Source organism: Leptinotarsa decemlineata, unplaced genomic scaffold (assembly GCF_025532065.1).
Source record: "Leptinotarsa decemlineata unplaced genomic scaffold, Ldec_3_MD MMD2_tig00078422_RagTag_RagTag, whole genome shotgun sequence".
In the NCBI taxonomy this organism is placed as follows: domain Eukaryota; kingdom Metazoa; phylum Arthropoda; class Insecta; order Coleoptera; family Chrysomelidae; genus Leptinotarsa; species Leptinotarsa decemlineata.
The window spans coordinates 15,538,494-15,564,379 of record NW_027412747.1 but is presented as its reverse complement, the minus strand read 5'-3'; the positions used below and the strand labels follow the sequence as shown (position 1 = coordinate 15,564,379).

The 25,886-nt window shown below is 34.6% G+C and overlaps 2 protein-coding genes across 5 annotated transcripts in view; one reads left to right on the top strand and one right to left on the bottom strand.

The window, feature by feature from the left end:
• The window catches only part of ced-6 (PTB domain-containing adapter protein ced-6), a 125,620-nt gene extending 107,486 nt beyond the window's left edge, over nt 1-18,134 (bottom strand). The window contains exon 1 of one of the 3 annotated variants that reach the window (XM_074186299.1): nt 18,113-18,134. Coding sequence is in view for 1 of the 3 variants with exons in the window: in XM_074186297.1 (XP_074042398.1) it covers nt 4,110-4,132 (23 nt within the window). In the remaining 2 variants the exon portion in view is untranslated. The other 2 variants (XM_074186297.1, XM_074186298.1) reach the window with 2 other exon arrangements.
• On the top strand, nt 4,261-24,882 carry LOC111516334 (uncharacterized). Of its 2 annotated transcripts, none has more exons than XR_012468347.1 (2): nt 4,261-4,950; nt 24,396-24,535. XR_012468347.1 is itself a non-coding variant. In XM_023172500.2 (2 exons), exons 1-2 carry the CDS (start codon nt 15,802-15,804, stop codon nt 24,835-24,837), a joined length of 2,211 nt encoding a protein of 736 aa, XP_023028268.2. In that variant the 5' UTR covers nt 15,736-15,801; the 3' UTR covers nt 24,838-24,882. The 2 variants fall into 2 exon arrangements, 1 of the variants encoding a protein (XP_023028268.2); XM_023172500.2 differs by lacking the exon at nt 4,261-4,950 and adding an exon at nt 15,736-17,570 and having other exon boundaries at nt 24,396-24,882.
• The last annotated feature ends 1,004 nt before the right edge of the window (nt 24,883-25,886 follow it).

Genomic DNA, 25,886 nt, shown 5'->3' with positions numbered 1-25,886 from the left:
ACGTCTACGATCCAAAAACTACAACAAAAAATACAGGTCCGTATTAAAAATTCAAAGATGGGGGTGGCCCAAGTCAGATGACATACTGTATAAAAGATTCATGGATATATTCTGAGAGCCCACATCAAGTGTCAATAGCATGAAGAAGATATAGGCAAAAAAATAATTTGGGATTTTTTGGTTTCTCCTGTATATCTCCATAAAAAAAAGAGCTATATTCGATTTCTTTACATCATTGAATAGGTCTCTAAAATACACAACTTTGCCACGATTTAATCAATACTCTATCTCTTATCGTTTACGAGATCCTCATATACAGAAACGAATTTGAATAGCACTGTATATTGCAAGGAAACAATAGCAGACGGTAAAATGTCGGTAAAAGTTATTACTTTTTTTAACAAATGAAAAAATATTTTTCAGTTGTATAAATAAACACGGTCTGTTTGTCTACCATTAATTTTTCTCTGTATTTTTAATACTGAAGTTTATATCTTACCAAGTTTTATTCGGTAAAAAATGGTTCAGAGGTACAGTAAAAAAATTGTTAATTAACTAATTTCTATAAATTATTAATACACCGGCAAACCGTCTGCCTTGTGAAAATTCGTTCATTTCATGCTACTGTTAGTCTACGCTGTGTTTGGCAGACGGTAAAACTTTGATTTTAGTTAACCATTCTTTTGGATAAATAAAAAACTCATGCTCTACCCAGAACACCATGTAACCATCTGTCAGTTATTTTTTGTGGGTTACCTAACCAAGCCTTCCGGTCCCATGAATGGCAGACGGTACAAAAGTGGTCAAAGAAGCTTTTTTTAATGCAAACTAGAGTTGATATTTAAGCATGTGTAACATGGGAAAAAAATTCGTTAATGTTGCTTGTGGCCTTTATTCGACCATTCGTTTACCTTTAAGGTAAACGAATGGTCGTGTACCACTCAGAATTGACCGTTCTACGTTGCTCAAGAGGAACAGTCGCCACATGACCCATTCGGCCTAAAAAACAAGCGTCCATTTGCTTCGCTGTGCTTCTTCCACGAACAACTTTTGTTGGATGTAGCTCGTCTTGGAATACCTTCGCGGTCGATTGCTGTTTTGTTTACTGCTCATACGCATATATCCATGATTTGTCACGTCTTTTGAAGCACCACGGTCGAACTTTTCAATCATTTCCTTACACCACTTAATGCGAGCCTTTTTTGAGCGATTGATAAATGATGGGGTATCCAAAGAGAACATTTTTTTTTACAACTAAGTGAACAATATGTCACATGACAATCTTACATTATCAGTTCACGCACTGTATTGATATTTTTTGGCACAACAACCGATTTTGGACGACCTTCTCGGAATTCGTCGGCGACCGAACTACGACCACGACTGAATTCACTATACCAGCAATATAATGTGGTTATTGATGGTTCTTTATCGCCATATAAAGAAGTGAGTTCATCGACACATTCTTGTTGAGATAATCCACGTCTAAAGTTGTGAAAAATAATCCAACGGAAACCTTCTTTTGAAATTTCAATTTTTTGGACGAATTGTTTTTTTAACTCACTGTGAACAAAACAAGTAGCACTTGTACATCAAAACGTTATGAATACGTTTATGCTAAAATATGTCAAACTTAATGTGTTGTCACTTTTTACCTATTTATATTAGTGTTGCCAGTTCCCGAAATATAAATAGTATAACCGATCATTTTTCTGCGGTGAGAGTGGCAATTGTCATATGACGAGTTTGGATTTGGAATATTTTAACAGGTGTCAAAAGATACCTCGGTCACTAGTATGTACTAGTGACCTGAAAAAAAATATAAAACTTTTATTGGAGATTATTTTGGAGAATTAATTTGGACAAGAAAATCTCCAGAAAATCAATGAGTTTGTTCCGAAATACCTATTTTATTTTGATGTTTTGCGATTTGATATTACTGAATATTGTTCTTGTTACAATTCTTTATGATTTTGAGTAATTTTTGGTGTTAACAAGAAATAAAAATAACTTTGCACCAAAAACTTTGAAAATTATACTCTTCAAAAAATTGACCGTAGTTAACACCATAGTTGTGTAATTCATAATATTGCAGACTTTAGAAATGAACCGTCGTATACAGGATGCTGTCTGTTTATATCGTTTCAGCAATTTTTTTTCGAAGTCCACATTTCAAAAAAAATTGGTAAAAAAATAAAACTTGACTTAAACTTTATTTTTTCAAATACAGACCTCTAGTTTTTTCATCGATTCTTGTAGCCACTGCAATAACAAATGGAGCTGTGTTGTATTTGAAAAAATTAAATTAATGATAACATCAATATGGCTTATATCGGATCATAACAAATATGGAACAGTATTAAAAGTTCCTTCGTCTTTTTATTATATTTAAAAAAAACACTGATATTCTTAATCCGGAAAGAGATCATTCTAGTTTCCCAAAATAGGAAACTTATTCAATTTAACCAACCTTGTACGTCCTATCGTTTCTGAGATAGCACTAGTCGAAACGGTTAAAGAAAATGGCCTGTTCATTTATTTGTCACTGAATCTTCAAAACAAATAGTACAGAATACAGCAATAGAAAATTCAAACAGGTGACAGGTTATCACTCCACTGTTGTTGCTTTATTATTGACAAATAACAGAATGTCAAAAATTGTGGTATGAATACCTTATGAGCTTGAAATCTCGTACAGAAAATAATGATAGTCTCCCACATGACTGGCATTGCAATCCAGGGTCTACCACCCATGCAAAGTATCTTGAAAATCTTTTCAATAAGTTCATTTTTACAAGGCTCACATTTTTTTTAAAATCAATCAATTAATAAGTAGACAAAAAACAAAGTCTTCTACTACTAATGTTTACATGCCAAATGTAGCAAACCTTGATTATTACAACTGCAAACATTTTCAGTGCTATTTTGATTATTTGTGATAGAATAGATAACCAAAAAACGTTATTGAATAAACATTGTTCCTATTCATTTGGACAGGGGGAGAGATAACAGGAAATGGAATTCTGAATCACAATCTGCAAGAAATTGAAATGAATGGCTTCTAGTTCATTTCAATAAGCTAGTGCTGTTCATCAGTAACATGTCATATTCAATAATTTTGCCTATCAAAATAAGATCTACTAATAAGGGTACTAAATCTGGATCCACCTTCAGAATTAAAAACCAGCTATACTTTGCAGTTCTCCTCTCAAAAGTACCTAGTATTATTTTCAAATTTCTTCAATAGATGTCAAAGAATATTAGACATATTACTTAGGAAAAAAACTGTCAATTATTCAAATATAGCTGGATATTAATTCGGAAGCTCCTTTCTGGTGAGCAAAAGTTATTGATAAACACACATTATTTTGGGAAAAATAAATTGAAAATTACACAAAAAACTTATTGGGGTGTAGTAGAAGTTTTCCCTTTCTGTATGAAGGTCTCCAAAACACTTTTTTAACTTTTTAGATCGTTGAAGGTGAGTCCCAAAAGAGGCCAGTAAAAAATACGTGAGTATTTTCCGCTTAGTCCTCATTATATTATCATTAACTGACCTGAAAAATTATGTTTTCTTTTGGAAAGGCGAGTCCCAAAAGAGACCAGTAAAAAATACGTGAATATTTTCCGCTCAGTCCTCATTATATTATCATTAACTGACCTGAAAAAATTGTTTTCTTTTGGAAAAAACATATAAACTTCTAAATAACACTCTTAACCTACTTATGTCCAAAGTTTCATGATTATCTATTTCCTTTTCTAATAAGTGACACTTGTGGCTCTTGAAAATGATAATTTTATGATTGAATATCAAAGTATTTGAACTCAAGCAACTAGAAAATCCAAAGGTCATTTTTACCCAACATCAAATTATACAATAATAATGAAAAGCTAGCTGTACACTTACATTCGTTTTGCAATGGAATAGAGATTATTTGATGCTGAACAAATCACGACACAATCACAGGAGACAAAGTTAGAAACTCATCACAATTTAGAGTTCTAGTTTTTGTTATAAACAGTGGAACAAAACTACCTTTATTTATGGTACTCAGTGACTATTTATTATTATGTCTATTGTGGTACTATCCGTCTTTCTTCAATCCTACCTTTCACTAAATGCCAAATCCATGTAAAATTACCATTTCTGTATAGTAAATTGACGTGACAATAACAGTAATGTAAACACAGAACCCGATCCTGGCTAACTATCATGTAGGCAACTAACTTTACCTTTTCCTATTTTCTGGTGAGCTAACTTCTGCCATCTATGCTTCACTAGCATAACCTACGTGTCGAAAAGTGCTACTTTTGTTTGAAGTTATATTTTTCAAGAGATACAAAAACAAACTGATGTACCTACATCAATTATATTACTGTCAATGACGTTTTTCTGGTTTTTCAAGGGTAATTTGGTCCTTTTTTGGACATACTATGTCTTGTAAGATTGTGTCCGCTGATTAAAGGATCAAAGTTGCCGGTTGGCGCTTAAGTGAAAAAAAAATGAAAATACAGGGTTTCTGTATTTAGTGTTCAGAAGACAAATAAACAAAGGTTTTAAAAAGTAATCGTTATCAGTATGCATACAGTGAAGGGATATTGCGAAAGAAGAATTACATGCATCGGCTCATCTTTGTGTAGTCGCAGGGGTGGAATGATCTTTCCGACTTCAATGTAGACATTTTCGCTGAAAGGGTTTCACTTCATGCCAGAGGTATGATCACCTTGTTCAGCTTCAAAAGCCAAACCAAGAGAATCAAAACTAATGATGACTTTATAGGCTCCAACCTGTACCACATTGACACAACAAAGTTCCTTGGAATATCTTCAGGCGAAAACCATTATTGGTAATCTTTAGGACTATGATGCCTTTTTCTACAGAAAAACTAGTTGCTCCTGCACTATCATAGCTTATCAAGGTCAAGTCTCAGATACGGTACCTATATGTTTGTAAGGTTTTCATTGACCCGAAGAAGATATTTCTCATAATCACAGAAAAAAAAATAAACATGTTTCATACAGGAGCTTGTACAGAAAAGAAGATATTTTAAAATTACCATTTCTTTTGAGATTGAAAATATTTTCAGATATATTTGAAAGGTAACTACTCCAAAGAAACGAGACAAAAATAATTATTATCTATCACTCTGTGAATAGAGTATTTCAGTAAATTCTCCTTCATACATAGGCCTGAAACTATATGAATAAATGCAAAGTGATTTTGCAAATAAATCTCTAATTGATATTCAAGTCATTTGTGTGATTGTTTATAGTTGTATTCTAGATATAAGGTTGAGTGTATGGCTATTCTTACATACATTTATACTTTTCCAAAAAGAAAATGAATGAAACTACTACAACTACGACTAATATAGTACCATTATCTTATGCATACGCTCCAATTCTGGCCCTCTGCCTATTATTGAAGAAGAAGAATATATTTATTGAAATAGGTAAGCCTAATATACAATATTATAGAAATTGAAAATAATTATAAAAACTTAAAATGTAGATATATAGTTCAAAATTGAAATTAAAAAAATAAAAATTTCTAGTTTGAAAAATAACGACATTATGCTATTAAAAATACATTGCCATATAAGTGCAGCTCCAATACAATGATAAATAGATGAAAACAACATACAACATACTTACATAAAATGTAGATATAGTTCAAAATTGAAAATAAAAAAATAAAAACCTACTTTGAAAAATATCGACAAATACTATTAGAAATACATTACAATATAGGTTCAGCTCCAGTACAATGATACATAGAAGAAAACAACATACCTACAAATACTATATTTATTAATAATATCTCACCAAGTATTATTCTATTTAGCATTATGGATGGATTTCAATAACTGTTTTTTAAAAATACTTAATAATGGACTAGATTTAATTACATTTGGAAATTTATTGTGAGCATCATGAAAAATAATGAATTCATGGCACTTCTTCTATTTGTTCTGCATAAATGCAAATTAGTATGATTTCTTGTGGCATATTTGTTCACTTCTAAATTTTGACTAACAAATTCAGAAAAATACGAAGGTGATGAGCTATTCTGAATTTTATATATAAATGTCATAGTTTCTATATACAATGATATAACCGTAAAGAAACTGGTAGCCACAGCAAAGTTTGTAACATGATTCCGATTTCAGTGAATCTATTCACTTTTAGAACAATTTGCAAACTGCTATTTTGAAGTTTTTGTAATTGAGATGTTTGATTTAGATTAAACAAGAAAGTAATAGAAGCACAGTAATCAAAATGTGGTTGGATAATCGCATTATATACAGTAATTTTAGACTGCGTGGATAAATTACCAATTATTTATTACTTGCAAAGAAATATAGTTTTTTAGATAGTTTTTCACATAGGTATATAATCGAGATGATTGCCAAAAAGTAATAAATTATCTGACTGGAATCCAAGATATTTGATGCATGACACAATTTCAATGTTTCTATTATCGATTTGTAGATTTATTTCATTCAAATCAAGGTTTTTCAATTTATATTTTGTCGTCACGATCATTCCTTTAGTTTTCATTTTATTCAGCTTGTATCGTAGCATGCCAATTGGGGAAGTATAACTGTGGAACACACACGATGTCGTGGACTCCTATAAAGATGCATCACCTTTTGGATCTTTTCTTTGAGATCTTGCATAAAATATATGTCGATGATCAAGTTCTTCTTATATTAAGCGACTGTTTTCTGAAAGAACTGCAGAGAGTACTCTTGGGTTTCTTTGAACATAATTCGGGTTTAACGGGCTACGCAGTTAATTGTTAATTTATGTTCATAAATGTCCTTCAAGAAGAATTTCATCCGATCAGCAATAGAAGGGTAAGTCCACGTGGAGGTTCTTGGAATGAGGAAGCAAGCTTCTAGAGGAATTCAAGGTTTTCCTCGATCCTTACCCTCGCTTCACTAGCGTCTTTTTAGCAGTCATCACTATTCAGAAATGATCAAAGCTTTGTTTGAAAATAAACTGCCAAAGCGAAACTACTTAATGGTCAAAAGCACAAGAATATAAAGCCCATAGAAGCTCAGAATTGGCTCACATTCACCACCAGAGAGCGTCAAAAATCTGCTACCTTGTAATTCACTGCATATTCTTCATATTATTCACATAATAGACGCAAGTTGTTCCACTTATTTTCAACTTCATCGTTCAGTTTTTAGACAGTGTCCAAGTTATCGACTACTATGATCATTTGCCTTGTGTATGAGTAGGTTATGTTAATAACTATTATCGATTATTTTTCTGGTTCTCTTTGATTATTCTTTTTATTCATCGAAATTTGTGGGGACTTCCACCTTCCACAATCTAAAAAAAAAATTGTAATTTTCATACAAGTGTGGAAAACTTTCAGTTCACCCCGATAAGCTATTGCATAAACACGATATGCAATAGCTTATCGTGTTTATGCAATTGCTTATTATGATAATTTACATAATTTCTTGATACAATGTGAATTTAAAAAAATTTTGTGGGAATATTTCACATAACTTACAATCAACTTCCCTTCTCTTCACATTCAGTATTTAAATATGAAATTCAAATAACAATGATTGTACAATATTGAAGCAGCGTTCTTCAAGCCTCTTTTGGTACCCACAACAGTCTTGAGAAAAATGTTGCTCGCAAACAATACATTTGTAAGACAGTTCAAATCAAATCACGTGACGATTGGCCGATTGGACTGTCATCTATATACCACTCAAGGAAACGAAATTTAGACAGCAGCACCTTCACGGATGTATTCGAAAGCTTTCGGAAATAGGCGCGAACATCTGGCTTACCGATTTGAATATGTATTGCTATCTGTGATTTTGACAGCAAATGTCACATTGAAATTCGTTCATCACCACGACCGTCACACCGTTGTTACATTCTTCATCTTTCATTCCATATCAAAATTTCAAGTGGTTATGTCTGATCAACCAAAACCCCAACAAAAAGTGTGTATCTGTGGACGAGAAAGAAGCAAAGAAAACCCACTGGTCGTGACCATCACCGCATGCAAGAGCAAGAGCAAGCATAGACGTTTTGAGGACGGGGCTCCTGAAGATTTGGGACAACAGGAAGCAGACTTAACGATATACCAAGAAGCCGAATCTCCAGATGACATGAACATTTCTCGTTCAACAAGGCAAGCTAGCAAGAAAAGTTCTACAAATTGATGTACTTACTGCGAATACATTATTCTATGAGAAGAGGAGATTGTCAAGCATCAGGGAAAACTTTAGTACAACGGAACTGGAAAAAGTTTGATCAACTGGTTTGCTTCAAAGCTGTTTCGTATAAAAAAGTTGGCTAACAATTTTTGTTAGCGATGAAGAGTTCTTCATTATGGGGAATAATAATACGAGCTAGATCAAGTGTTCTATCAGTGGATCGATCCCAGAATATTTGTGAAAGGAAATGGCAATGAAATTTTGAAAAAATCAAAACGCAAAATGTACAAAACATGTTTGACAAGCCAGTATCATCGATTAGTATGTTTATTCAATTGTCTGTCATCAAAGGTAATGGAAAAGCTAGATAGAATCGAATAAAACCTGTAACTGCGATTCGTGGTTTCGCATTGTTTTTCCTTTCCAACGAACCCAAAGCCTCATATATATATTTCAGAAATTGCATTGCCATCATCCTAATTAAATTGACCAGATATTCATACTACTAGCATTTGTCCCTAACATTTCAGTCAAATATTTGTGCTGAACCTATTTTAGAAGAAATTATACCGATCTCCGTTATGAAACAAAGTTTGGAAGAGAAATACCTAATATTTTGCTCATCCAGATAATCGCCAAAAAACAATGGGAACATGTTCACAAAAATAATTTTCAACAAAAACTGAAATTAATTTTTCGAAAAATTACCTCTTATTGTAATGAAACCTGATTTTTCAAAAAACTAGGTACTTCTTGTGGCAACTTGGTATTTCGTTCATCGAAAAAAGTCAATTATTGAAAACTTTCTTAAAAATATTCTCCCGAATCGATGAGAATATCTACAAAACATGTATTTTTTCTGCAATTGCGTTTTATTTGATAAAGCAATATTTTTCCGGCCTAGGCCGAGAAATACGGACTTTACGTTCTTGGAAATATCGGTCACGGGTAAGGTATGGATTTTCATCAGCCTAAAAATTGGAGGTGTGGATCTTCCTGATTTTTTATCGGCAACCATTCACAAAACCCAATTCGACGATGCAAATCCGTGTCTATCAGATGTTGTACCAGGTGATATTTGAATCACGTGAACGGTTGATTATATGATAATAAGTCAAAATCATTTCGGCACTAAAAAATTCCATTTGGAAAAAGTTTCGGCCCATTTTTATATCATCAGGATTTGTCATTGATTTCAAAGACCTTGTATAACATTTTGGAAATGTTACTTCTACAATACGATGGAATGAAGTATTACTGATGAATCAGCAATAGCTTATGTGTCCTATCAAAATTTTGAATTCAATGGGGGAATTTTTTTTTGGGAGCTGTCTGACTTGTCCATTTAGTCCAAGTCTCCAGAAAACACTGCAGCCTCTTGGGCTTATTGCGTTTATTCTCCCATCTTCTCATGACACCCATTTCATCAGTTTCATTCCCTGTACTAGTTTGTACAGGTTCCGTGTTGGATGTTCGTCATATTCTTCTGGGCGTAGTTTTGTACGTCCATATATAGCCTGCCTCCTCTGATTCAGTGCCTCACATTCGCATAAGATGTGTAGAGCTGTTTCTATCCCTTCGTTGCATAATCTACAGCTGAGGTCTCCGTTGTACAGCCCCATTTTATTCAGGTGTCCTCTAAGCGGACAATGACCGGTTCGTAACCCTGTGATTACTCTGAGCCGATCCCTACTATATTGAAGTAGTTCTTCAGTTCTTTTCTCGGACGGTTCCCTAATGAAGGTTCTACTGTGTTTGTTGCCAGGTACTTTTTTCCAGTACTCTGTGTGCTTCTTATTAGTCCATGTCCTAATCTGGTTTCGTGCCAATGATTTTGGTACCCCCAGAGCTGGTTCAGGACCTATATATGAAGTTGATGATCCGCGTCTAGCGCATTCATCAGCTTTATCATTACCTGTGATTCCTGAATGCCCTGGCACCCAGTACGAAGTTAATTTGTTCCTGTTTGCAAGTTTACTCAGTTCTTCTTGGCATTCCCAGATCAGTTTTGATGTCACCTTCGGGTTTGTCAGAGCCCCTAGTGCGCTCTTGCTGTCTGTAAAAATATTGATCCGCTCATTTCTTTGAGATCTCAATATAATAAGCCTTGTACACTGCAAGATAGCATACACTTTCGCCTGAAAGACGGATGTGTATAGTCCTAGCGGATAGCTGTAGTTTAGATTTCTATCCGCTCGGTATATTCCAACTCCCGTTCCATGTTTGGTCTTCGATCCATCTATATACCTGGTGTTTTTTCCAAACATGTTTTCTTGATGAATAATGGTCTTCCACTCTTCACGGCTTATGATTTTGGCCGTGAAGTTTGTGTTAAAGTTGTACTTCGTTGTCATGTGGTCCGTGCACATATTCAATATGTGCTCCCCTACTTGTTCCGAAATTTCTGTTCGCTCCGTTCTTTTGTAGTTCGGTGAGTTTTCCAGTCTGAATTGGCCCATCCTGGCCTCCCCCATTATCAACAAAGTGTAAAGGAGGTAGATTCAGGAGTGTATCCAATGCAGCTGTTGGGGTAGTTCTGATTGCTCCCGTCATTCCCAAACATGCAAGTCTTTGCACCTCACTTAGTTTGTTGATGGCGGTTGCCTGCTTCATATTTGGCCACCAGATAAGAGATGCGTAAGTTATCATGGGTTTAACCACCATCGTGTATAGCCAATAAACCATGTCTGGTTTTAGCCATAGGTGCGTCTGGCGAGCATCAGTGCTACCTCCGCTCTCCTCTTCATCATGTCCAAGTGTTGTTTCCAGGTCAGTTTGGAATCTAGGATTACTCCCAGATACATCTGAGCTTTATGAAGTTGCTGAGGTGTGTACAGTTTTATGGTTCGGAACATTCTTCCAAAATTTTGAGAAGCAGCCTTTGGAATTTCAGTGACATGATTGTGCTAAGACATACTGGTATTCATTTCAACCTCCATCAAACTTATCGAAGCAGAAATCGAAATTGTCTGTCCTAACATTATTATATCCGGTTCGGAGACATTCATCTCTTTAGAGAAAACCGATGCCTGGGTTTTCGTGGCATTGAATCGAACCTGGTTACTTCAACGCCAATGTGAAATCGCCTCTAGATCCTCATTAGGATATGCAACCTCCTGCTGCTGATGAAGATACCTGCTGCCGGTGAAGAATTGTGTTATTGGAATGACTTTGGCACAAATCGGGACTGTTTGAATACCAATGCATCATTATTTGAGAGCACCTCAGTCTTGACAGTTGTCACACACATCAAACGATTCATTGTCTTTGTCAAAATTTCATGTGATTATGTTTCAAAAAGTATGCATTTGCGGAAAAGAAAAAAGTAAAGAAAAACCACTGGTCATAACCATCAACGCATGCAAGAGAAAACATCCTTTTCCTGATTTCAACGATGCATCTCTTTTACATGAACGTGACAAGTCAAGAGTACCTTCAAACGGAATGTTCGAAATATCAAAATCACACATTGAACAGAGTCACTTATCCTCCATAGCCGAAAAGAGCGCACAATCACTTACGAAGAATGAACGTAATTCATCCTCCAAGTCAGTAGGATTCAGTTCTAAACATAAAACTGGTAGTGCGTCAAAAACGAATCAGGATAAGTCTCTCCGAAAGGTACCTCCTGTTCCGCCAAACTCAAAAAAATCATTACAATCGGAGTATGATCAGATAAATAAAACGGAATCAAATGTGGCTGAAAAGAGTGCAGAATACCAATCGGAAACCTTTTCAAACCAGTTGAGTTCACAAAAAACAAATATCCAAGAATTCGAAGCTTCGAGAAGAGTTTTGGAAACGTCTAAGTCTATCAGGACTTCCGTTGGGCCTTCTCCTTCCGTCAGACCATCTCCTTCCGTCAGACCATCTCCTTCCTCCAAGTCTTCCCCTGCCGTCAAGTCTTCTTCTTCCATCAGATCATCTCCCTCTGCAAAGTCCCCTTCCACCAGTAGACCTTCCTCCTCCGGCCGGACTGGTTCTTCCAAAGGATTAATAAAATAACTTTCTACACTGAAGACATTGGATGATTTTTAGTATTTGGCAATGGATGTTACCCAGAGCCGAATGTTGAGAATTTTATTGATAAATCAATAGGTATCCTTCATAATTAACAGAAATTAAAAGAACATCAGATCAGACCGATGGAGCAAGAGCTTGAAGTGCTCACGTTACGAGTTCACGTGTAGAAAGAGAAGAATATGATAGAAAATGTCGAAGATGTGAGAAATAAATAGTTTCGTTCAAACCCATATGAATGAAGATTTTGGAAGCGAGCAGGAAACTACGCAAGTTCATTTTTCAATTTTGGCAAAATTCTTATGGAGAGTTTTACTGATGGGATAAACCCCCAGTGTCGATAAAGACAATACTCGGATTCGAAAAATCTGAAACGAAAATGAAGTTTCAATATAATATGAATTTGCAAATACATACAATAATAACAAAAAATAATAAAAGTACCAGTGTGATGTATATCTTACTGGTAGATTCAAGTGAAACATTTTGATCTTCTGGATTATTGACGCTTTGCTGGTCCGTACAGTAGATTTACTTGAAATATTTCGGTTACCAGAACATCGAAATATTCGGCGAGAACATTAATTCCTGGTTGATGGAATACATCAATATTCTGTGTTTACGTTCTTCTGACTATCGTTCCGATTAGAATCGAGCGGTCAGTCTATCACTCCTTATAAATTGATGAAAATCGCAGATTTTTTAACACGCTTTTTGTTATTATTATTTTAATAGCTTCACCTGTATGTATGTATGTATGTATGTTTGTTAGTTTGTTTGTGACTCTCAAGCTCGGGATATGTATTTGACAGAATTATAGACATTATTGCTTGATCTGTTCGCGGGCAGATGGCGTTGTACGTAACCTCCTTAATATATTGACATTATTGCTTGATCTATTCGCGGGCAGATGGCGCTGTTAGTAATCTCCTAGATATATCGACATTAATGCTTGATCTATTCGTGGGTAGATGGTGCTGTACGTAACATTCTTGATATAATTCGAACTCACTTTACATGTATTTCTTCATTTGAAAAAAGTATTTTTTAACACGCGCGCCTGCTGCCTTATTTGTAACCCTCTTTTGGGCGCCTGTTGCCCTGGGCTTGGTAGCTGATTTTCAGGCTCCCTCTTCGGAATCGGAAAATATCAATGGCCATTTTTCTAAACAATTTACGGCTGATGGATCCCAAAGTTTAGATAAACTAAATAGAGTTCAAATAGCCTAAAAAAACATGCTTTTATAGCATACGAAATTGAAAAATGAAAAATAAATATAGTTTGAAAAACTAAAAAACACGCTTTTAAAGAATATCGAACTGAAAAGTTGAAAATATTTTTTTTGAAATAAGCCTAAAACAATAACGAAATATACTAGTATTATAGTGAAAAAATCGTGGGCGCTTTGTGTCATATTTTTTTGTATATTAAGCGCCCTTCGCTTTTTTCACAATAATACTAGTATTTTTCGTTCGTTACTGTTTTAAGCTTATTTAAAAAAAAATATTTTTTCAACTTTTTAGTTCGATGTTCTTTAAGAGCGTGGTTTTTAGTTTTTTAAACTATATTCATTTTTTTATATTAATTAGTTAGTAGGTCATAATATTCTAATGATATGATAATGATAACCTGTTCAGAAAAAAATTAGTTCATCGATTCTTTCATTTACATGTCCTGTTTTTTGTAGAATTATAAGAATAATTTTTCAACTTTGAAACAAAAATCTTTTGCTGTTATTCCGGGTGACAACGAATCATTATATAAGACGTCATCCAGTATTCAGTGACATGAAAATTTTTTAACGAAGGTATATAATTATAAAACAATACATGATTTCCAGTTTAACTGCACATGGACTCAATACAATAATTTTGAATAGATCTTGGTATATTTTGTAGAATAATTTGTTCAATGTTGCTATTTAAAATAACGACATGGAACGACGTAATAACGGCATAGCAACATGTCATTATTTAAAATGACGACATTTCATTCAAATTTAAGATGGCGACACTATACATCATCTGTGGAAACATTGTCAAACAATTTGATGCTGTAAGAAACGAAAATGCCATATTTCTCAAAAATTTCAATAGAAATTGGTATTTTTCGAACATTAATTTTGACGGGCACCTCTTGTACTGCGGTTCATATTTCTGTGCCAATCAAAGAGTGAAAGTAGGTAGGTATAATATTTTTGTCATTTTTTGCAGTAAGAAAGTTAGGAATATATGGATGTCAAAAAATACCAATAGCTTTAGTTGCAGATATTGTTCAATCATCAGCTATCGATTGAATCACAAATCATTTTAAATGAACAATATTACAAGAAAAGCATTTACAAGTTCAAACGATCAATAATTATTCTATATAACTATATTAAATAAAGTGCACAATAGCTTCTTCTTTTTCTCGCGTATCTCGCATTGAATATCTTATATAATGGCCGTTGGCTCTACAATAGGTAGTAAATGATCATGAGATAGATGTAAGCCAAGTTTTTCGGATGAGATTTGAATGATTGAATTGACAGTCGACTGAATATAATCATCTAAATCTAATCATCTAAAGGAACAATACAATCAGGTGACTCTCAACTCCCTATACTGTAGGTTATTGGACTGACACCTATCAGAAAACAACTACTCCCCCGGCAAATACCACGAAGGGCGTTGGATTATATCCTACAGGTGTCAGTGCAGGATTCTTCACTGAAGTTATTCCTGCATATGCTGTTGGCGATACAACTGCCGCAATAGATTTTTAATTATTGGAACACACTTGCAGACCGGTTTCGGGCAAGGTAGTGCAAGGTAGTGTCTATCATCACCATGAAGTCCATGATTTCCGATAATTGAAAATCGACTTTCTTCAAAGTATCATTCCTAGAACTAACCTCGAGCGGACAACTAACAAAAGGTTTGTTATCGCTCCATCTGCCTGTGAACGAGGTAACCAACCGCATATCCGATATTTGCCCAATTGCTCGTATAAGGAAAGAAAACTTCCTGACTTTTTCCCCTTTTTTTTTGCCTCGGACGTAAACGTCGTTTCTGCATATCTATCGAAAAAAAATTATAAATTGTAATGTAAAGAATAATTCAAATTAGATTTTTTATGCCTTTGAAGGTAAACAGGTACACGAAGCGTACTTGTTTCATCAAACAGCACCGATTTTTTTTCTGTTTGTTGTTCGTTAAATGGGGCCTCGCACTCTACCTTCAATTCTTGCATATCTACTTGCACGCAATCTCAATTGAACTACCTGAATGTATATACTGATTGTCCCAATTTCTTATAAATGAACCGTTACAACTCATGACCATAACGATCGATGCCGTTGACACCAAACAAATAGGTACATTTTTCAGTTGATAAATGAAAGCTGATAAATAAAATCATGAGATCGATAGATTGTTGAAAATCTTTAGATGTTCATACTGAGCCGTTGATAGAAAGCGAACTGTTGATACATTGAACGTAGCCATTATAACCTAATATACTTCTCCCTTTCATGGATTGACACAATTGTCATCCTTTCTGTCACGGATCGTTTCATTGTCTTTGTCAAAATTTCATGTTATTATGTCCCAAAAAGTATGTATTTGTGGGCGAGAAAAAAGTAAAGAAAAACCATTAGTCATTACTATCAACGCATGCAAGAATAAACACCCATCTTCCGAAAATACTACTGCAACGACAAGTAAAAATGATGGACTACCGCCAGATAAAGACGATGGAGCAACTTACGTATCGCGTGATCATCCTAAATCAAAAAGTCGCCCTGGTTATCTATTTCCCATATCCGAAAACAGTTCCCAGTCTTTATCGAAATTGATAGACAAATCTCTTGCTCAAGTAAGTAAAACTGAAACGCTTCAAATATCTGCAAAGGGAGTGGCTTCAAAACCTGAATCTACCCAGATAGATGTCGATAAATCAAGAACCAAATCTCTCATGATGGAATCCTCTCCTTCATCAGCAAAGAACTTCAAATCTCCTTCGACTTCTGACCAGGCGAGTATCGCTGAACCGGAACCATCAAAGAGAACTGTTGATAAATTAATGTCAACATCCAAAACTACCTCCAAGTCCCTAACAGAAGAAGTATCTACCGCTGAGAAATCGAGCAATCGTGTACAATCGGTTTTACAAAAAAGCTTGAAATCTTCCTCAAGTATATTGAAAACTTTCTCTGATCAATTGGGTTCAAAAAGAAGTAGTGAAGAATCCTATTCTCCAAAAAAAAGTGGATCTAGAATTTCTCCCCAGTCGTCAATGAAAAGACCTCCTACCCCCGAGAAGTCAGAAGATTTCTCACAATCGACTGTTAGACAGAGCCTAAAATCTGAATCAAGAACATCAAGAACGTCTTCTGAGCAGCCAAATTCGCGAATGAAAAGTAGTGAAGAATCTCATTCTCCAAAAAAAAGTGGATCTAGAATTTCTCCCCAGTCGTCCATGAAAAGACCTCCTACCCCCGAGAAATCAGAAGATTCCTCACAATCGACTGTTAGACAGAGCCTAAAATCTGAATCGAGAACATCAAGAACGTCTTCTGAGCAGCCAAATTCGCGAATGAAAAATATTGAAGAAACTCAGTCCCCGATCAAAGCTGGGTCTAAAATTTCCGCCAAGTCTTCCATTAAAGAAGCTTTTCAGAAGTCAAAAGATTTTTCACAATCAGTATTTGATCAGGTCAATAAGTCCAGTTCACCTATTGATGGAAGAAGCTTGCAGTCTCTGTCGGAAGTCATAGAAAAAAGAGGCACCGCAGATTTTGATACTGACCGGAAAAGCGGCGGTAGTTCCAAATCTAACTCCAAAACTTCTGGATCCGTCATAATGGGCAGTTCTTCAAAAAGTTCTCCAAAGAAACTGAGTTTCAACGAAAAGGATGAGTTATTCATGTCGAATACAGAGACTGTTAAAAATCGAAGTCAGTTGGATACCCAGTCATTAGACGTTCCAGGGGAAAGTGATGAAGAAAAGGTCACCGACCATATTTTGTATTGTGAAGAGGATAATCAAGTTCGACTCCGACGTAGAGCCCAACCTTCTGAGGAAACGATCTGCGGTTTAGATGGGTACATCGACAGACCCAGCCCCCTAAGAACACCACACAAGTTTTTGGATAATCCTCGGTCAGAAATGGAAAGAAATGCTAACAAGAAAATGAATTTCAACAAAAAAGACAAATCAGCTTACGCTGATTTTACAAAGTTCCTCAAGAAGAAGTTGCAAAATTTTCCCTCGGATGCGTCTTTGAAGTTGCCAACATTGGCGTCAAGGTACCATGGCCCTGATTGTGCGATGGAGATAAATGTCTTGGAGAAGCATGGGAAAAAATGCAGGTACGGTAAAGGCATGTGGACAATCGGGAGTTCCGTAGGATGATAGTGAAAGGTAAATCATGATTTGGATGAACGGTGTACTTCTACCCAAAATTTTGCATAAGTGTAATCGAGAGTAGAAGGGAAAAAAAACTTTTCATTCATCAGCTCTATGTCTTGAATATCTAGAATACATCTCTCATGAGGATTATTTTGAAGTTGATATTCTAATTATTGTGGCGATAATATATCATCGTTCATTAGCTTTCGTTAGTTCAAAATCTTTAATGGATATTGTATGATTTCAACACCATATAGTAATTTTTAAGCTGAATCTTTCAGAGGCCTTCTTCATTATTCGGGTTTGTATTCTTTTTTCTAAGTTTTCATTATATTTTATTTCCTTGGGCAGTGGAGTAATAGATCATCTTCATTCAACGTTGTTGTATGATTGGATACAACAAATCCAAAATATACTTTTTACAGGTGTATGTATACGGTTCTAGCGACCCGCCTCGGCTATTTACGGGTGCAATGCTGATACTAAATATAAATACACTCACCTGAAATGTAAGGGCAGTGAAGAAAAGATAATGTTGTTTTATGAACGCAACTTTTTTTTCCGCGGCTGGCTCCCAGTTGATATTTGAAAATCCTTTCTCATTGCACATCTACAACATAAAACCAACCTACATACAGAATTTAAGCCTCCTAAATTATAGCGGTTCGGAGAAACAGTGATGTTAAGGTAATTTCCATATGGGGACGCGCCCCTTTTATTCCCAGTGGGGAGCCCCAGTTAGGATATTTGAAAATCCTTTCTTATAAACATCTATAACAAGAGTGGCCAACCTTTTCGACACTCGAGACAAAATTCGGAAGTAGAATTTTACCCTGGGCCGCACTACCAAATTTTATGTATAGTGCGCGCCAGATAAGTCTGCGCACAGTCAAAATCGGATACTAATTTTTTCTATCAGAACTTAGTTAGAGCTTAGAACAAAAAAATGTACTGTAACTAGCAAAGAAAACACAACAGTCACGCGCAGAGTTATCTGACACGCAGTCTGAGTAAGCAGCGGAAAAAAAAACATTATATTTGGAGTTTTTTTTAAATAAAGCAAATTTCTTAGGAACAAAATATATTAAGTGACACATTTTTATTTCTGCATAATTCACGAACAAATTATTTTAGGTTCACATTTTAATTCTGCATAATTCTGTTGGGTAACTAAATAGTAAATTAATGGGATATCTGACTTTGTTTCTCAGAGCTAAGCTGATCAATGTCAACTTCGACTGATGTCGTTGCTACCCGCAAACAATTTTCAAGATGAGCGTCAGTAATCTGTGTTGTCATTTGATATTTAATATGCTTCATTCTACTAAAAAGTTGTTCACACATGTAAGTGTTACCAAATAATGAAATCATGAACAGATCATGTTTGTAAAACTCAGGATGTTTCTCTTTATCAAAATAATTTTTATAGAATTCTTCCAAGCTAACCTGATTGAATTTCTCTTTTAGCTGTGCATCACATTGCATTTCGCAACATTCCATTTGTAAATGACCCGGTGAGGAACTTACATCTGTAGAAAATGGAGTTGCAAATGCAGAAGAAAGCAGTCGATGCTTATTAAAATCTAGCAATCGGCTTTCGAATTTGGTTTTTAAATCAGATGTTAGAGATGCGTATTTAACCGCTAACTCTGATGTTGTATACCTATATGGTCGCTCTGAAAGTGTAGGAAAATGGGTGAAGTTTTTAGTACGTAGCTGCTGTTCCCAAGGCACAAGTTCCATTTGAAACGCAGAAATAAGATCATACATGTCATTAATCAATTGACATTTGCCTTGTAAACGAATATTGAGTTCATTTAAGTGGCTAGTTATATCTACCAGAAATGCAAAGTCGGATACCCACTCTTCGTCTTGAAACTCGGAAATACTCCTTGATTTGTTTTCAAAAAATGATTGTATTTCTTGCTCTTTTCAACATTTTGGCACGGGTCAGCCATCTTAGTTCAGCATAAAACAAAAATCACCATATTCTGACTCCAAGGATTTAAGAAATTCATGAAACTGACGGTGGTTCAAACCTTTCGACTTAATAAAGTTCACTATTTTGACAACTACCTTCATAACAGGATCCATTTTGAGAGATTCAGCACACAAATTCTCTTGATGAATAATACAATGAAAATTTAGCATCGACATATTGCCAACTTTACAGGCTTCATTTTCAATCAGTTGTACCAAACCTTTATGTTTCCCAACCATTGCTGAAGCACCATCAGTTGTTACACCCGACAAGTTGTTTAATCGTAACGAAAAGCGGTCTATGGTTGACTGAACAGCCTCTTATACATCTCGTTATTTAGTAGTATCCTTGGGGGGATACAATGCTGCTAGTTCTTCCGTTTTATTAAAGTGGGCATCAACACCTTTGATAAAGATCGTCACTTGTGCGTTATCTGTCATATCCGTACTTTCGTCCAATGCCAGAGAATAATATATAGGCTCAGATGCACGTTCTTTAAAATTATTTTCAATGTGCAGGCCAAAATCATCCACACGTCTTGTATAATAGTTTGACGAGATAGGCTTATTTTTTAGAAATTCTTCTTCTTTTCTGGACACACAATTTCCGCGACACTTTCCAAGCACTCTTAAACAATTTCGCGGTCTGAAAATGGCTTTGATTTTTTGTGAGTATTGCTGCTACTGCATAACCCGCTTTTACATAACATGTTGACTCTGAATTCGCTCTTGTAAACAGTTGTTGTGCTGAAAGTTTTGTTTTTTAGTTGTTGACCTGGTCCTTTCGAAATTGACTTTTGTACTTATCAAACTTATTTGCATTTTTAGTGTTGTAGTGACGTTTAATGTTGTAATCTTTCATAACAGAAACCGATTCATTGCATATTAAACATATTGGTTTGGTTTTAAATTCCACAAAAAAATTGTTATCAGTCCACCTGTCTTGAAAACTTCTTAATTCTTCCGTAACTTTTCTCTTCTTTGGTCCAACTTCTTTGCTAGTTGACGCCATTGTACGTTAATGTTTTAAACTGAAACTAATAAAATAAAGCCCAATCTATTGAAACAAAAACGGCGATCTACGCAGATTCATTTAGAAACAGTTGGGTTTACTTACCGAATTACCGAAAAGCGAATGTTGGGTTAAACAATTACAATAGATCGCGATCGAATGAGCGAACGCTAGCGACGTCCTCGCGGCTCGGGGGCGCTAGCCGCCATTTCTTTTTCTCAGTAGATTTGGAGATATTCCATGAAACAGATTTTACAGAAAATACGAATTAGGAAAAATGGAAAAAAAAACATGTTTTTTCTGATTTCTCTCGAATTTAACTGATTGCGATTCCAAATGGACCCGTATTTGGAAATTTCGAGTTGAAATCTTCAAATACCACTCTCTAAAAGTCGTAGTAGAATGAAATCATTCATACTGCGAAAAAAAACCATTTTTTAGAAAGAAGGTGATTTTAAGCTTTTCTGTAAATTAACAAAAAATACATGACAAATTTTTCATACTTCGAGTAAAAGCAAGTTTCAAACTTCAGGTGAAAGCAAGCATATTGTTAGAGATTTAAGCACATTCAAAATTTATGTATTTTCATTTGCGGGTTTTTTCTAATTTGACAAGTTCAGAGCTTCTAACCAAAAGATATCAGTGTCGTATAATATTCATACAATGGATGTAACAGGAAAATTTGGATGACTGACAAGAGTGAGATAGACGTTGAGAATCGTAACTCAATTTGTCAATTCTTAGATCATTTATGAGGCTGTCAGTGTCGATTCGATTGTATTGATGGATTTATAACATTCACGATATTACCAAATATGAGTTATTTCTGTTATCTTTATTTTCATATTTCGCAGAGTTGAATTGTCACTCAATGTGCTAGGAAATATTGATAAAAACAATTTCTGAAATTTCATCAGCATACTCTCATAGGATTTGTATTGTGGATAATATAATATATTGTGGACTCCACCGCAAACTAAATCAGGCCAAAAAACGCAACCAAATTTAAATTATCATTAAATGTACATTGATAGGAATTCCGATCCCATTTCATACAAAATAATTAAGAAATTTTGGCGCATGCGTATTCTCGTCAACACGTGATATTGACTTATAATTTTTGACAATAATTGAAAAATATAATTTTTTTGGTATATTGAAGACTTCTGGCGGGCAGCAACAATAGAATGATAAACAACAAATTTTTTTCATCGGGGTTATATTTCTGATTGTCTTTTCCTATTATATACTTTATTTATTGTCGCTTATTCATTCTGTCCTAATTTTTTTGTTTTTGTTACCTTATTATTCATTGAAGGAGAAAGACATTTGATAAACTCACAAAAATCTATTGCAATGAAAGAATAAGAAACCGTCGAGGAACAAAACTGGATTCGAATAATCAAATATAGTTGTTGTAAATCATAGTTGAAGTTATAAATTGAAAGAAATACTTCAGAATGTTTTGTGAGTGACGTTAACAAAATCTTTGAGATGGTTCACCCCGTAGTTTTCTAAACAAAATTCAAAAAGTTGTTGAATATGATAGTATGATAGCTACAAAGTTTCAATCCCAGAAAAAAAAACACTTACTAATAATTGCATGCAGGATACCATGAAGTATAAAATACAACCCAAAAGAAATGAAAAATATGGCATCGCGTTGAAATTGTTCATGAAGTACATAATATATCATTTAAAGAACATTATTAGTAACATTCAAACCATTCAAATATTCAACAGGTAGACAAAATACTTATCTGATAATCATGTTATTATGGAAGTTGACAGCGGAAACTGACAAAGGGTTTGAAACTATTATGAATATGAACACGCCTGATGAAGCTATTTTATAGCGAAACACGTGTTGCAGTTTTTCAAACTGTTCAGTGTAAATTTCACAAGAAAGTGAACACGAAAAAAGTATATTTCTGCCTTTCTGTACAATCTTAAATTATTACAAATGAGACTATTCCACTCTTAGTTTCCATTTTGTTAACTTCTCTGCAAAATATCTATTATAAATGTCAATATTTTTAAAATTTTTCTCAATTTTTGATATTATTTTTGCTGCCTAGTTCCAACAGTTGGTAGAAGTGTTAGTTTCTCTTTGTAGTTGTTTCTTAACACACTTTCATTTATGTGTTTCATGTTCAGACTTCAGTTTGTCACAAAACGATTTCTGAAAATATTTTCACTGTCAAATATTTATAATTTCATAATTTTATAAATTTCGGTATTATGTCTTGGTAATGTGGAATTGTATAATGTGAAATTGTATATTTGATTTATCTAAGGCTTTAGACTGCGTGTCACACACGCTGTTACTTCAAAAATTACAGTATTATGGGGTTAGATGAGTTTCGTTAACACTTATCAAATCATACCTCACAAATAGATATCAAGCTGTTCCTTGCAATAATACCATTTTTAGCTTCAAACCTGTAGTACATGGAGTTCCTCAAGGATCTATCCTTGGGCCCTTACTTTTTATCATCTACGTAAATGATTTCTGCAATTTTATGGTGCCAAATAAAACAATTCTCTATGCTGATGATACCACCTTAATCTGCAGTGGAAATAGTATCAACAAACTAACAGAAATATCGGAAGACATTGAAAATAAAGCTAATACTTGGTTTCTAACAAATAATTTGAAATTAAATACCAATAAGACACAACGTCTTCAATTCTTCACTGTAGGCCCCTCAAATGATAGCGTGAAATTGCTTGGCATAACACTTGACAATACCTTATCTTGGCATCAACATACAAATCAGGTTAGGAGCAAGTTATTCAGCACTATTTATGTTCTACGACAACTTCAAAATATTACCAGCTTCGATATATTAAAAATTACTTATTATTCGCTTTTTCATTCTCACATTGGTTATGAGATTGTTCTTTGGGGAAACTCACCTGGTTCTCTCAATATCTTTAGATTACAAAAACGAGCCATTCGAATATTGGCAGATGTAGGTTTTCGGGAACCGTGTCAGCCAATTTTCAAAAAACTAGGTATCATGCCTGTACCAACGTTATTCATTTTTCATGTTTTGCTAGAAATCCACAGAATTGCGAGTACCTTACCTAAACGTTCTAATATTCATCAGTACCGTACGAGAAACGATGAAAAGATCTGTACAAATCGATATCGTCTAGCTAAATCACAAAAAATTCTTTGGATTACAACTTATATAACTGTTTACCAGTCAAGCTGAAAGATCTAAGTATGAATAAATTCAAACAATCCATTAAACAACTACTATTGGAGGGCTGCTTTTACTCTGTCTCTGATTACCTGGGTTATTTTAAAAATCGCTCCTAAGTCTCAACATACAAGCAACATACTCATCTGACTACCGTAAATATGCTCTATCATGTTGTTCTTTCATGTTTTTAATGTTAATCTTTATGTTGCTCTACTTTTCATCTTAAATTATATTTTATACTCATCCGATCTGAAATTACTTTTGCTGTGTGTAAGCATATGTAACAAATTTGTCATGACTTGCTACAAATATGTAAAGTGTAATGCGGTTAAATAAACTTCTATTCTATTCTATTGTTCTGAAAACGACATCAGGAGTTTCGATATTCAATATGCTAAATGACATTCATTTGATCAATAATTGTTAGTCTAGGTTTCATTTGGTACCACCATTTGACTACTGCCACACAAATTCAATTTGTCATGTAGGAATGAGATACTACCAACTTCTGTTTTCGCAGGTTTCAAGAAATCCCTCTTAAATCCTCAACAAAGTACTTCAACTTGTTATTTGAATTTCAGTTACAAGAAAATGAAAAATCCAGATCGGAATCCAATTGACGACAGAGTGGGAAGCTATGACGTCATAGGAAGGATAATGTTCAGAACGTGTGGAGTTGGGAGTTCTAAAATGGATGAGACTGCTGACACGAGAGAAAAATCTTCTAACTTGAAACTGACAGAGCTCTATTCGCTGCTTCACTTGCCTGGCTTCGATAAGCGGGCTTTCGTTGTCAGTTCTTCGAGCGACTATCGAGTACGACCTGTTAAAAAAACCTCCAACGCTATTGTCAAAGGTTCGAAATCTTTTCCGAATCATTCCAGAGATAGAAGAGCATACGATATGCAAGAACTGTATTTGTCCAGTGGAAATACTGATAAGTCTGTTCAGATGACGAACGGTCACCGAAAGAAGTGGTACTACTCGCTATTTTCTTGTATTTTCGACAGTGGTGGGAGTTGAACGTCCTTTGTAAATGTATTGAAAATAATTAAAAATCAGGAACGATGATGTGTTTCATTTTTTGAAATGTTTCATAATTATGTAATGAAAATGACAATAACGATAACGACGACGATGGATGTGGAGATGACGATAATGATGATAAAGATCACGACCACGATAATGATGATAACTTTGCACTGATAACCATGATGGAAACATGTTTCAGAAGCCAGACAACAGTTTTTTATGAAGATAATGACTATATGAGGGCCCTGAACAGTACCCTGGAAGACCCCAAGCGATGTTTATAGAGCCTTAGATTGCACAAATTTTTCTGTAGTGATGTCTTCCATTCATTTATGAAATATTTTACCATTATACTATACAAAACCAATTCATATGCTTTTGAAAATATTCCTAGGGGACTAATGGGACTATAATTATCGCAATGATCAGGATCTCCTTATTCAAGGAAATGCTTAGTGACTCTATGTTTTAGATCATTAGGATATTCACCTGTTTTGAGTAATTCAATTATGAATTCGCACAATGGCACAGCAATACATCTGAATGACTTTTCAACTAAATCCAGAGCTTGTGTTATTTTTCATCTCATGGACTGATTCACAAAGTTCTACTGGAGTTTCAAGCTCATAGAAGAAACTATTTATCTGAATTGAAATATTACAGACGTGATTGGTTTTTGGTAGCTCTTTCGAAATTTTATCAATTGATTTTTCACTAAAGAAATAGTTGAATTGATAAATTGGCATAGGTTAGCTGTAGTTGCTTTCTTTTTGCCAGTAAGTTCAATTGTTTGCGAGTCATTTTTTTGAATTAGCTCATCTTTGTCAAAGATCTCCATTGATTCAAGGGCGATTTTCTCAAATTTTCTATGTATAGAGGGATAATCATATTGTTAGGTTATATTTCAGTTCATTTTGAGAAAAAATATTGATATTTTAACTGTGGAACTCTGAAGTGCTGGAATTTGAAGAAAAAAATGTTGTTTCGTATTAATTTCATAACGATGTTTTGTAATTGAAAATGGTGTTACAGATCATATT